Source organism: Fragaria vesca, linkage group LG6 (genome assembly GCF_000184155.1).
Source record: "Fragaria vesca subsp. vesca linkage group LG6, FraVesHawaii_1.0, whole genome shotgun sequence".
Lineage (NCBI taxonomy): Eukaryota > Viridiplantae > Streptophyta > Magnoliopsida > Rosales > Rosaceae > Fragaria > Fragaria vesca.
The window spans coordinates 28773409-28787099 of NC_020496.1; the positions used below are offsets into that span (position 1 = coordinate 28773409).

General features: G+C 37.8%; 2 protein-coding genes across 2 annotated transcripts; both read left to right on the forward strand.

The window, feature by feature from the left end:
• The first annotated feature begins 606 nt into the window (after window positions 1-606).
• LOC101307319 (cysteine proteinase RD21a-like) lies at window positions 607-3119 on the forward strand. The gene is made up of 5 exons (XM_004303980.1): window positions 607-1136; window positions 1592-1827; window positions 1923-2063; window positions 2201-2659; window positions 2751-3119. The coding sequence occupies exons 1-5, from the start codon at window positions 635-637 to the stop codon at window positions 2841-2843; spliced, it is 1431 nt and encodes a 476-aa protein (XP_004304028.1). The 5' UTR covers window positions 607-634; the 3' UTR covers window positions 2844-3119.
• Window positions 3120-3457: 338 nt separating this feature from the next.
• On the forward strand, window positions 3458-10561 carry LOC101307607 (cyclin-G-associated kinase-like). Its single transcript, XM_004303981.1, has 13 exons — window positions 3458-3522; window positions 4050-4490; window positions 4651-4752; window positions 4834-4890; window positions 6500-6565; window positions 7118-7294; window positions 7410-7496; window positions 7613-7677; window positions 8157-8233; window positions 8462-8508; window positions 8618-8748; window positions 8836-8905; window positions 9641-10561. Exons 2-13 carry the CDS (start codon window positions 4068-4070, stop codon window positions 10190-10192), a joined length of 1854 nt encoding a protein of 617 aa, XP_004304029.1. The 5' UTR covers window positions 3458-3522; window positions 4050-4067; the 3' UTR covers window positions 10193-10561.
• Window positions 10562-13691: the final 3130 nt, after the last annotated feature.

Genomic DNA, 13691 nt, shown 5'->3' on the forward strand with positions numbered 1-13691 from the left:
TAGACATTAGGATGTGTAAACGTATTACATATCTACTGTTCTTTCCAGTATGTTATTGTTATGTGGAAGCAAATACAATCGCTGTTAGAGTAGTACTCTTTGCTAGTTGGTGCCTTATTGAGTACACGTTTGTAAAAATTTTTGATATTATTTCAGGTCTTTATAATCAGGGGTTTAGGCTCGATGTCTTCTCCTTGTATTTGACAATTTTATTAATCAAGACTTGAAGACAGCCGCACTAGCCCTTCTTTCAAAAAAAAAAAAATTCAATAAATCTGGTGTTTCTTATTTTCTTATCCAAGAACAACAACAAGAATATTTTAATTATTTGAACACTAATGTGCTAAACAGAAACAAATATCTCCATCAAACAATATATGACAATATATATTATGAGCTAATCCAATCCATCTTGCATGACTCAAAACAAAACAAAACAAAAATCTATCTTCCATGGAAAGAGGAGACTCCGTTTCCTATTTCAACGCAACGTAACGAATTCCAAACCAATCCCAATTGGTTGTCTCATTCCCTTATCCAGCCTATCACAATCTCCCCTCAAAACCCATATATATACCCACCAACCCTAACCCTTCCAATCCCCACAAATCAAATTTTCCAACTTTTTTCAAACATGGGTCTCTTTTCGTTGTCTTCCCGATCTTCTGGGCCCGCCATGGCCGCCGCTGTTTTCTTCTTCCTCCTCCTCGGCCTCGCTTCCGCCGCCGACATGTCGATCATCGACTACGACAACAAACACCACATGGGTGTCGTACCAGAAAGGACCGAGGCCGAGGTTAAGGCCATGTACGAGTCGTGGTTGGTCAAACACCGCAAGGCGTACAATGCTTTGGGCGAGATGGAGAGGAGGTTCGAGATTTTTATGGATAATCTGAGGTTCGTTGACGAGCATAACAAGGTGAACAGGAGTTACAAGGTTGGTTTGAACCGGTTCGCGGATATGACCAACTTGGAGTACCGGTCGAAGTTTCTAGGGATGAAGAAGGACCGGTCGGCCAGGCTTTTGGGTGGGGAGTCGGGTCGGTATATGTATCAGGTCGGGGACAAGTTGCCTGCGTCCGTAGATTGGAGGGCCGAGGGCGCTGTCGCCGAGGTTAAGGATCAAGGCCAATGCGGTGAGTTTGTACGATGATCTTTTGTGTTTCTCAGCTTGTTTTGTACTTTGGTTTTTGTTTAAACGGGTTTAAACGGATGTTGTTTTCCTGGAAACTTTACTTTACAATCTTGGTTTTCTATTATGTAAAATAAAATTGGTTGCAAGAAAAAAGCTGTAATCTTTTTACATTTGAACTAGAAAATATGTGATTCTTGATTATATACTATGATTATGTTATTGTTGATTACGTAATTCTTAGCAAAAACCTGTTACTTTTACTGGTTAATAGTCTTGTGTATTCAAGCGATTTTTGATTGTGTAATTAAATCATTCAGCTTTAATTCAAATTGTTGGAATTTTTACTATTTACCTTGTGCTTTGTAAGAAATTTGATAAATTTATCCATCTGCTAGAATTTCTGGCATCCATGAATTATGCTTTGTAACTAACATAATTGTGTGTTCTGAATTGAAGGGAGTTGCTGGGCTTTCTCAACGGTTGGTGCAGTGGAAGGTATAAACAAGATTGTGACCGGTGAGCTAATTTCATTGTCTGAGCAGGAACTTGTGGATTGTGATAAATCCTACAACCAGGGATGCAATGGAGGGCTTATGGACTATGCCTTCCAATTCATCATCAACAATGGTGGCATTGATACCGAGGCGGATTACCCTTACCGTGGTAACGAGGGTACATGTGATGCTAACAGGGTAAGCTTCCAAATCCACCTCATTGGTTTCCATTTCAACAGAGAATTGGTTCATGACTTCATCATGGTCTTGATATTTTCTTCGGTTTTATGCAGAAAAATGCTCATGTTGTTTCTATCGATGGATATGAAGATGTTCCACAAAATGATGAGAGGTCTTTGAAGAAAGCTTTGGCACATCAGCCCGTGAGTGTTGCCATTGAAGCTGGGGGCCGGGAATTCCAGCTCTACCAATCGGTAATGCCTCTATTTCTCATGTTGTTTTCTTGAAACAGTTTTCCTGTTATATTGTTGGACTATCGGTTTACCATTGAATGTTACCATGAAGTATCTGACAAGTTCCAATTTCTATTTTGTGTCTATTCTCTATTCAGGGTGTATTCACCGGACGCTGTGGAACTGATCTAGACCATGGTGTGCTTACTGTTGGGTATGGTACCGAAGATGGCAAGGACTACTGGATTGTGAAGAACTCATGGGGTCCTAACTGGGGAGAAGCTGGTTACATCAGGTTGGAGCGCAATGTGCCTGCCAAGACTGGCAAATGCGGCATAGCCATTGAGCCCTCTTACCCAACGAAGAAGGGTCAGAACCCTCCTAGACCTGGCCCATCCCCTCCATCTCCTCCTCCCCCATTGAGTCCATCAACTGTTTGCGATGATTACTACACTTGCCCTACTGGAACCACATGCTGCTGTGCCTATGCGTATGGAAACTTCTGCTTTGGGTGGGGATGCTGCCCTATGGAGTCTGCAACCTGCTGCGATGACCATTACAGCTGCTGCCCTCATGATTACCCCGTCTGCGACCTTGATGCTGGAACTTGCAAACTGGTAACAATCAGAGCTTCATGATTCTTTCCATTCTTCTTTCTATAATGTGACCTCTTTCGTTTTTGCTAATGTGCTTTTTGTGCTGAAACAGAGCAAGAACAGTCCAATGAGTGTGAAGGCCATGAAGAGAACTGCAGCTACAAGTAGCATTCGCTGGTTTGGCGGCAGGGGTCCAAGAGCTTGAGAATCCAAATTAGTCAGAATTGGTGTCTATTAAAGTAGAACTAAAGTGATAGGCCCGAAATGAGTTTCCAATTACAGACATGAAATTCAGATCCTTTAGAACTGTTGATTATTGTAGATAGATGAAAACTAATGGGGACTGGCCTTATATCAATAAATTGTAAATACTGTTATTTGCTTGTTGCTTCCCTCCATCATGCTTCGTATGGCTTTCTAGTTCTACTGTTCTTGAACGAGTTCATGCCAAATAAAAGCCTTGATACTTTTATGTTTGGTTTGTTCATTCCCTTTTATATCATCTCCCTTTAACACCATAACAATGTCATGAACTGCATTGGTTAACTCAATTGACAAACATATCACACCTTCAAAATTTGACTGGTTTTCGTTAATCGAGCTCACAGCCTCTTACAAACGTGACCGGTTAGCCACTGTCTGAGACTGCTAAACTCCTAAACGGTTTAGTTGCCGTGAGATGATGCTGTTCTTTTATTCTTATCCTAATGAGACAGACGGCGTCAAACCGTCGCCGTTAACTTCGTTGACCACGTGAGATGTCCAGCACAAAACACACATCAATCGGTAACCAAGCTCCCCAATTCTGTCTCTCTCTCTCTCTCTCTCTCACTCTCTCGTATGGAATCTCACCTCTTCTAGATTCTCGCGCCCTCTTGCTCTCGGTAAGATTCGATCCAACCCTCTCTTTGGATTTTCCTTTTCAGTTTTTTAATTTCATTTCCCCTTAATTTATGCCGTTGATTGATTTCTAGGGCTGGATGATTGATCCTTGTTTCAATTCGCATAGTTTATTGATTTGTGTATCTGTGCATATCGTTTCGAGTGTTGATTTAATTGGCAACATTTGGGTGTGAAATTGTTAATTACAATAGTTATGGATCTATTTTGATCGGCGTATGAAGCAAATTAGTGCTAGAATGTTACTGTACTCAGAGTACCTATTTATTCGAGCAAACTTGATCACTTTTTTTATGGTCGAGTGTTGTGGAGAGCATGAACCTCTTGCTAATGTAGCCCTTAAGAGTTTAATATACTCGCTGCCGTTAGCTGAGTAGCTCAGGAAATAGTTTTCGACAGTGAGTATTGGATATAGCTTAGATTTGTAGCAGAGATTCAAATTTCCATGATTATTTACTTTTTGTTGATTAGTATAACTGTAGTTTAAGCTGTTATTTTGCTCCCCCTTCAGAATTTCGGGCGGTTTAGGATGGATTCGGAATCTTCGGTTCCATCGAGTTCACCTTCAGTGAAAGCTCTTGAGGAACAACCTCCTGCTGCCTCAGATTCAGGATCAGATAATAGTTCTCGGGAGGCGCCATCCAAGCTGAGTACATCTGGCTTGACTTCATGGGCCAAAAATCTGAAAATTCCTCAGCCAATGGCACCATCACAAGACTCTCCGACTGGTTCTGGACAGTCGAGTTTTGCTCGCTTTACAAGTGGATTAGGACTGCGCTTGTCTCCAAAAGCTCCGGTGGAAGATGATGATCCCAGTGGGAGCTCAAAAGCTATGCAACCTGGTATATTTGATACTATTACAAAGGGGATAGTCGACTCTTCTAAGAGTGCTGTGAAAGCTGTTCAAGTTAAGGCCCGACATGTTGTCTCTCAAAACAAACGCAGATACCAGGTGAGCTGCTTGATAATTATCTCTGATGCGGTCCTCTTTGTTGTAAAGCGAAGTTTGCATTTGTTTCTCTGTGTGGTGGTCTGTTTTCTCAGAAAAATCTATGGCCTGCCGAATAATGGTTTTTGATATATGTATGACCTCAGTGTTTCTACATTTATAGGAGGGAGGATTTGATTTGGATATGACATATATCACCGAGAACATTATTGCTATGGGATTCCCAGCTGGTGATATGAGCTCTGGCTTTTTTGGATATGTTGAGGTGAGCACACAAATAGCACTTTACATCTGACTTCACTTATCCTGCTGCTGTACATTAAGTTTACCTGAATATATATTGCAGGGGTTCTACAGAAACCACATGGAAGAAGTGATTAAGTTTTTCGAAACTCATCATAAGGTATAATTTAGTTATGTTTCTGATCTACATATCTTTTTAACTTTTTACCTCTTAATTATTATTCTTCGTATTCAAATAAACTTTTCTATTTGTACCTATCAACTATGAACTTGCTCGAAAAGCATTTGGAGTTTATAAGGCTAGTCATACGCTCTCTACTTGATCTCATAGTGGACTGTATATCCTAAACGTATAAGATATAAAGACAACTTATTGTATTTGCAACATACATTTGTTGCTCAATTGGATGCACCAGTAGCAGTTCAAAGTACTTGTCTCCATTTAACCTTTGTATCTTTCTCTAATGTTTTGCCTTTAGAAAGTTGTTATGATGATCATGTTGCATCTTCGTCCACACACTTTTTGAACAATTTCCTGAGCGTAATGTTTTCTCTGTTAATTTTATGTACAAGATGCTATATTTTGGGATGTGCAAGATCGATTTGTTTCTCATATTGGATTTGGATATGTGCCAAATATAAGTTAAGCAGAGCAATTTATTTTCATCTTCATCTTCTTTTGGTCATGGTCTAACCCTTTGTGAGAGGCGGTTGCATGTTCTTGTTGTAACTTGGTCCAGATAATATTAGATTTTGATCACAGAACACATGGATACTAACCCATGCTGCACTGATAAGCAAAACTTTTTGGTGCGGTATCCTTGTGGTGTCTGATATGCTCTGGATACGGCTCCAATATCTTAAAAACCATCTGTTAGTGGGATACATCCAGAAGAAAATTAGACACCTGGGGTAATGTTTTGGAAATTTTCATGCATCTTGAAACAATGATACCTAAAACAGAAACTCTTCTTTTTTCATCCGCAAAGAACCAACTGCTACTTTACGCTTCATTCACGAAAGTAAAAATAAGGGAGAAGCCTGACTCCACTACTCTGCTTTTGCTTTGGAATATGAAGGCTTTCTTTTTTGGTTCTCTTTGCAATCAGATCATTTATGCAATATTCATCATATATTTGTTAAACAATATATATAATATTATTTTTAATAAATGTTACATTGACATATAGCACCTTTTCCCATTATTGTAGCCTGTACCCATGCTTTGGAACATGAAGGCTTTCTTTTTTGGTTCTCTTTGCAATCAGATCATTTATGCAATATTCATCATATATTTGTTAAACAATATATATAATATTATTTTATTAAATGTTACATTGACATATAGCACCTTTTCCCATTATTGTAGCCTGTACCCATGTCAGTGATCATAGGGAATCACTCGTATCCCTATCTCAGTTATCTGACTTGAGTGAAACAGCTTACATTCTTTTTAATATTCTACTGAGTCGTGTGGATTGTGCCATTGGCTGTTGCAATGTGGTTTTGATTTCTGTTATACATATACATAATTATCATATGGATGACTGCCGACATCATTTATTGATTTACACTGTTGTGCTTTATTGATTGACTGTGTTGGTGAATGAAATGTCATGAAGCTTCCGCCATCAGATGTTGAGATGTGGTTTTGGTTATAATTTTATCTTCTACTCATTATCTAGTATTTTATGTATTGGAATATCTTATCTAGAATGAAAAAGAAATAATTATAATAATACTAATATCTTATCTTGCTATATGTGCAGGGGAAGTACAAAGTATACAACCTGTGTTCAGAAAGGCTATATGATGCATCATTATTTGAAGGAAAGGTTGGTAACCATTTCTTCTCTAAACAACTAAAATGAGTGTTCTGGACTAGACTAATGATCTAGTGGAGAGGTTAAAGGAAAATGCTACTTCTGCCTAGAGTCGATGTGTGGGATTTCTAGTTATTATAATGATTTTGTTCTGTGAAGTCGATCTTTTTCACAGGAATAGAAAAGAACAAAGTTGTTACTTGAGTTCAATATTCTTGAAAACAACACAAGACAATTTCCTTGTGGTTACAATCGACTCCAGAATTAATTTAACTTCTAAAAGAACACATAATAGATGCCTCACTAAGACTTAAATCTTTAACTTCCAGAGTACCTCCTTTCATTGGAATAAACATAATAGGTGGCGTTGTCACTCATCTTGAAGGTCACACTTTATATAGAAAAATTGAAATTGCTCTTCCCCAGTACTCCACCCTTTTCTTAGTAGAAGGCGTAGTAAACAGAGATCATCGCATGGAGTGCATTCCGTGGTTATAGTTATCGAAAGAAACGTTTTGTGCTAGTTTCCTAGTTCCTATGTTTGATTTATCATTTTGTTTTCAGGTGGCTAGTTTCCCATTCGATGATCATAATTGCCCACCAATTCATCTGATATCATTATTTTGTCGAAGTGCTTATTCGTGGCTGAAAGAGGACATTGAGAATGTAGTAGTTGTGCACTGTAAGGCTGGGATGGCAAGGACAGGATTGATGATATCCAGTCTTCTCCTCTACTTAAAGGTAAATTTATTCGTGGTAACAGAATCTGGTTGATAAATTAGTTATTTTCTTATTTGGTTGTGCACTATGCTTAGTTCTTGCTCTATAGTCTATACTTAATTTTTGCTTTCTACAGTTCTTTCCTACTGCAGAGGAGTCTATTGACTACTACAACCAGAAGAGATGTTTTGATGGAAAGGGGCTTGTTCTGCCAAGTCAGATTGTTAGTCTTTTTTTATTCGTTTTATTTTACTTTTAAGAATAAATGCTCTTGATATCTTAATACTTGTTGGTCTTATAGTTTTCTGTAAGGCTAATACTTTTCTGCTGTTTTCCTAGAGGTACGTCAAATATTTCGAACGTATCTTAACATACTTCAACGGTGAAACCCCCCCTGGGCGCAGGTATACTTTTGGCTCTGGATTCTTTTACTAGTTTTATATATATATACACACACACACACAGTCGGGATCAGAGGCGGGTGCGGACGTCCCTCCGTTCTCCACCGTACGGTTCCAACGACGGCGCGCCTCCACCCTAGCGGCCTCCAGCAGCGTCCCCAATCATTTTTCCTCCCCGGCGAGTCCGCCGAATTCCAGTTTTCCGGCGAGATTGATCTTATTTGAAGTTTTGGGTGATCTCGCTGGAATTCGGCGGACTCACCGGGGAGGGAAAGTGATCGGGGGCGGACTCACCGGGGAGGGAAAGTGATCGGGGACGCTGCTGGAGTCTGCTCGGGTGGAGGCGCGCCGTCGGGGCCGGACGGTGGAGAACGGAGGGACGTCTGCACTTTGAGGACTGTGCGGACGTCCGCTTCTGAACGGATCCATGTATATATATATATATATTCTGCAACACTGACATATGTTTGCATCATTTTCAGGTGCATGCTTAGGGGTTTTCGGCTTCACAGGTGCCCATACTGGGTCAGGCCCACCATTACTGTCTCTGATCATAACGGTATGTTGGTGCTGTCTGTTTCTCAACTTTCCTTCCCACTATGCTGTTCAATGAGAGTCATTTTGTTTTTATGTTATGTTGTAGCTGCAATGCAAATTTAATGTTGAACTTTCTTTTCTCATTAGTACTATTAGTTGTTCTTGTGATTAGTTATGTGTTAGTTTTAAAATTCATGCTTGTTAGCTTATTATGATGCTGATGGTTGGTTTTGATTTATTGCTTTCTCAGGTGTTCTATTCTCCACAAAAGATCATCCAAGAACCAAGGGTCTTTCGGTATGTGATGCTCAAAAACAGTTTTAGAAACTTTCTGCCAAGTTCTGTTAGTAGTTTTATTAGCTAATTTCACTAATTTGGGTTTTAACATGTCAATAATGATTGACAGCCTGAAGATTTTTGGTTTAGTGCTCCAAAGAAGGGGGTAATGGTCTTTGCTCTGCCAGGGGAACTTGGTTTGACCGAGTTAGTTGGTGACTTCAAAATCCACTTTCATGATCGTCAAGGAGATTTTTACTGGTCAGCAATCCTCTTCTTTGTTTATGCTTTGTGTAAGTTGGAACTGTTTTTATCTTTGTTTTAACATTTCTACTATTAATATTTCAGCTGGTTGAACACAACGATGACAGAAAATAGAAAAACTTTAACCACCAATGATCTGGATGGATTTGACAAGGTACATATCTTTTGTTTATACACATGATCCTCACTTCTAAAACGCGATAACTCATTTTTCAAGGTATATTGTACAGCAGTCAGGAGTATTAATATATTCGCTCTGTAGTAGTCCTAGAACCTGTCTAAAATAACAGATGGTAGAGTGGGCGTAGGATTTGACATAGATGAGAAGTTTTGAAGTATACAAAAAAAAAGTCTTAAGATTGAACTATATATCAAATATAATAATAAACAAGATTTGTTGATTGAAACAAAATTGAGCTATTTTTTCACTGCGGTTTCAATAGTTTATAACTTTTATACCAGTGCTCTCGTTGTGAAAGAGGCTGTGTTACCACTTACCAGTGCTCTCGTTGTGAAAGAGGCTGTGTTGTTTTATTTTTTCTTAGCAAAAATAAATAAATAAATAAATAATTGCATCATTGTTCATTAGTATATGTGGTGCTCTGGTTGATTGAGAGAAATAGCTGGGGTTTTGATGTAATGGAGCATCCTATGATGGAGTTGAGTTCTCTGAGATAGTATACGACTCTTCTTGCTTAATTTATATTTTATTTTAAATTTTTTTGGGAGACAATGTGCTTGCTATTGTGCTTTGATAAAGTTTATGTTTTCATTGCTTTTTTCTATATGTTTACTATTGAGGTAGATGTGCAAACGCTCCTTTGTTATCAAATAATGTTGATTAAGCATAGAAAAATGGTAATCTCATCTGTGATGGGCCCTCCTGCAGAGGAAACTGCCTTCCCCTGGATTTCAGCTTGAGGTGGTTTTAGTTGATTATAATGGCAATGTTCCTGCAACACCTACACCTAACACTGACACTACTGCAAAGAAACCGGATGAAAGCTCAGGTACCAAACCTCCATCAGACGACTCAGCTGCAGCTACAGCTGATCCACCATCCCATCATGCAAATCCGGAAAGCCAAGATAAGGATGATGTGTTTTCAGACAACGAGCTGGACGAGACTGGCTCTTCAAAAGTTCAGCGAGCAGAAGGAACTTCTCCAGCTGGTGGAACTGTTGCCAGTACGACTTTCAGTTCCTCATCTACTACAAAATCAGATCAAGTTGCAAGCTTAATGCAAGCAACAAAACAAGTTTCTATTGGAAGCACGGATTCTAAACAGGTGCCTGCTGCTAGTGATGACCCTAAAAGTGCTGCAGTTGTTGGAAATGTCCCGGGCCTTGAAACTCAAAATCCGGAAAGTGAATTTAAGGCAATGGCCGCTGATGCCTCCGTCTTCACATTTGGAGACGAAGAGGACTATGAAAGTGAGTGAAAGATTGATTTGACACCACACTGCCTCGGAGTTGAACAATCTGTACATAACATGGTTTCGAAGCTTTTAAGTCCCACCAGTTGCTGAAAGTTGGTCACGTTCAAAGTTCAATCGATTGGATCCATTTGTAATTGAAGTAGGGTTCTGGTTGGATTGATGGCAAGAAGGTACTTGAACGTGCGAATAATTAAATCAAACTGTGTTGGGGTATTGTTCGAATTCGTTTCATTTGTTGTAAAAAGAGAATAAAAAGGAAACCTGTACTTTCTTTCTGGGCTTCTATATCCCTGTTAGGAATGTATGTGATCGTCTTCAAGCTGTAAACAGTTTCATTTGAGTTCATACTGGATTATAAGTTTATCTTTGGATTATGAACTTGGTTCTGGGGATTGGATTAAGTCTGTATACTTCTCTGGTTAGAATTCGGATACTGAAATCTTGGTCTGATCCGAATTCGATTAGGTGAATGGTCTTAAACATAACACGGAGTCTCAAATCTAAGATCGCGTTTTAGGTGTTCTCTTTGACTCTGTTGAAGTTGCATCCTTTGACATACAACATCTGCAGAAGTGCTTCTTCATTGCCTATTTAAAATTGGTTCCACTAGTCTTAAAAGAGCTTGTGAAACCTGTTCTTGCCGTTCTGGTTTGCTTATCCAACGCATTGAAGAGACTTCAAGAGGTAGCAGCAACTTGTAATATTCAACAATTTGCCCCACGACGAATTTACAAGGTCAAGCTGAGAAAGTTTCTTGCGCATTATCTGGCTCTGGATTTATGTCCTTTTTTCAAGTTGAAATAGCAAAGTCCTGGCTTATCGAATGGGCTGATCGGGTCTGATTCCTTTTTAATGTATTTTTATTCGTTATTGAGTGAGATCTTATTCTTTTTTTTTGTTGGGAATGATTGGAGTCTGATCGGTTTGTCATTTCTCCCCTGGAATAGTATAAGGATCCGGTCAAAGGTATCTGTAATATCCTCTATAGCTGTGTCACGACTTTGGTCTTTATATTTTTACCCTGATATGAAAATAGTTTGTCTCAAGTCCATTTTGGTCAAGTATCATTTGGTGTAGTGACAGTCTCCCTATTAATAAGTGAGAAATTGTGAGTTCGACTCACGCAGTTGTAATTTACCTGATAAAAAAAATATTAATTTTTGAGAAATGGTGTTTCTTACATGAAACAATATAATTTTCCATTTATTAATAAGAGAGAACTTAGACTTGCAATAATGTTAATTTTGGTGAGAACATCAATTATTTTGATTGTTTATGTTTGTGAGTAAAATGTCAGGTGATTATAAAGTTATAAACCCTCTCAAATTCAAGTGACTTGATGAAAGTTTCCCTTTAGTCAGATGAAAATTTCAAATCTCTAAAATGTAGTGTATGAAGTATAAAACTTGTTCTGTTAATCCTTTCATTTTATAGTATCCAATTCAAGTTTTTCTTTTGATTGACAACTGTTTAATTATATGAACATCCTTGCAATAAAACTCAAATAAGCTTAGATGGTTTTGAACCAGGACAATGCCACCTAAGAGCATTTCCAACATCTTCCTTATAATTTTTCTTCTCTAACTCCAGCAGATTGTCTATTTTGAAGAATTCATAAAGATGGACTTTGGTTTTCTCTCTCATCACATTCCCTATTTTAGAGAAAGTTTTATAAAATCTGTTGAGCTTTTACAACCAAAATCTTCCCAAGAAAACCAAAAATATGGGGAAGCTGTTAGAATTGCTCTAAAAAGCATAATTATATATGAATTTCAAAATTCGTGTTCAAAACGTTTTCGATTATAAAAATTTTAACAATCCACATAAACACTTCATCCAATATCAACTCATACAATTGATACCCCCGTTGACTTATATTTTACAAAGAACAAAATAATAGTATTGTTATAAATATTATAATCTATGTGGCTGTCCACGTAATTACTCATTAGTTATGTACTCTGATGTAAACTCTACCTCTATATAAAAAGGCTAATGAGAACGAATGAGTAGACTTCCACCTCCTCCCAACTATTCTCTCTATGTCTTCTCTTCTTCTTTTCTTTATTTTACAACACGTTATCAGCACGACTCTACCTTTGAGTTGATAACGATCAAACCCTAGAAATCCAAAATTTATTTTTTTTGTTTTTGTCGTTCACCTTTGCCCTAATTTTTTTTTTTTTACAACTCAAGGATGATTTATGATGTTCTTGGTACAACATTCGTTGTTTTTATATTCCAAGATCATGATCTATGAGTTTCATTGTTCTATTGCTATATATGATTAGCATAATTTATCCTTGTTACCTTGTAGTTTATCTGCCAGTGTAATTTACTACCCAGCAAGCTTATTCTATATTTTGTTTTAGCCTCGATGATGATCCAAGATATCTTGATGCAACTTTTGTTGTTTTCCACCAAGAAAATTCATGATCTATGAGCCTAGATTTCAGTTGTAGGCTTATAGCAGTTGAAGATTCATGCAAGCTTATAGCAGTTGTTTCTGTTTAACCAATATATGTTTTGATTAGGAGGTCATGTCGCTATCTCACCCATTCGGCTACTCCTTTTAAGATTGTTGTGTGAGTCTTTGCGTGAGACTTAACTCTTAATTAGAATTAAGAGTATTGGTAATAGGATAAAGTTCTACTTTCAACAGATTAACATTCGGTGCACTCTTATCCAATTTCCTTTGCTTTGGAATTATTCTGCAAAATCTATGTGGAAAGCAGCGTACTAAATCGAAATTCTGCTTGGTCTCTTGGCATTGTGGATTTAGCCAATAGAGCGATTAGATTAACACATTCTAGTTTCGATTTTGCAATCACAGATCGAGCCCGAAGTCTCTTGATCAAACTATTTTGAGGGCCTGAAGTTCCTAAAGAATAATATAATCTAAGTCGAAATATGAAGTTTCTTTACGAGGGCCGGAAGTTCCTAGACTTATACAATGATCAAAACCACATATTGAGATCTCTAATCATACGAGGGCCTGAAGTTCCTCACCTTATTTTGATATTATGTTTTTGTACAATTAAAGGAGATAAACAAGATTATCATATTTGATAAAGCTAACCAGACCTGAAGATTTGTGTATTTTATTCATTCATGGAACCAGAAGTTTTATATGTACAATTTATTTACTTTTTGCTGTTTACAGTTTTTTTTATATTTTGTTATGCACTTACATTACAATGTTTTTCTTTTACATTTATTGTTATTCATAAGGGCCAACAGCCCTATATCTCGAATATATGAATTTCGAATGTCATATTCTTGAACGAGACGTTCACAATACTGTATAGTAGAACCCGAAGTTCTAACAGCAAAAACTCAAACCCGAAGTTTTGAGTACAAAATACAGATTAGTGACCCAGAAGTTCACTCCATCTTAGAACTTGGAGTTCTAATTGTGCAGACTCGAACCTTAAGTTTCGAGTATATATATGGACAATTATCCTAAAGTTTTAATGTTGGCTAACCTCAAACCTAAAGTTTT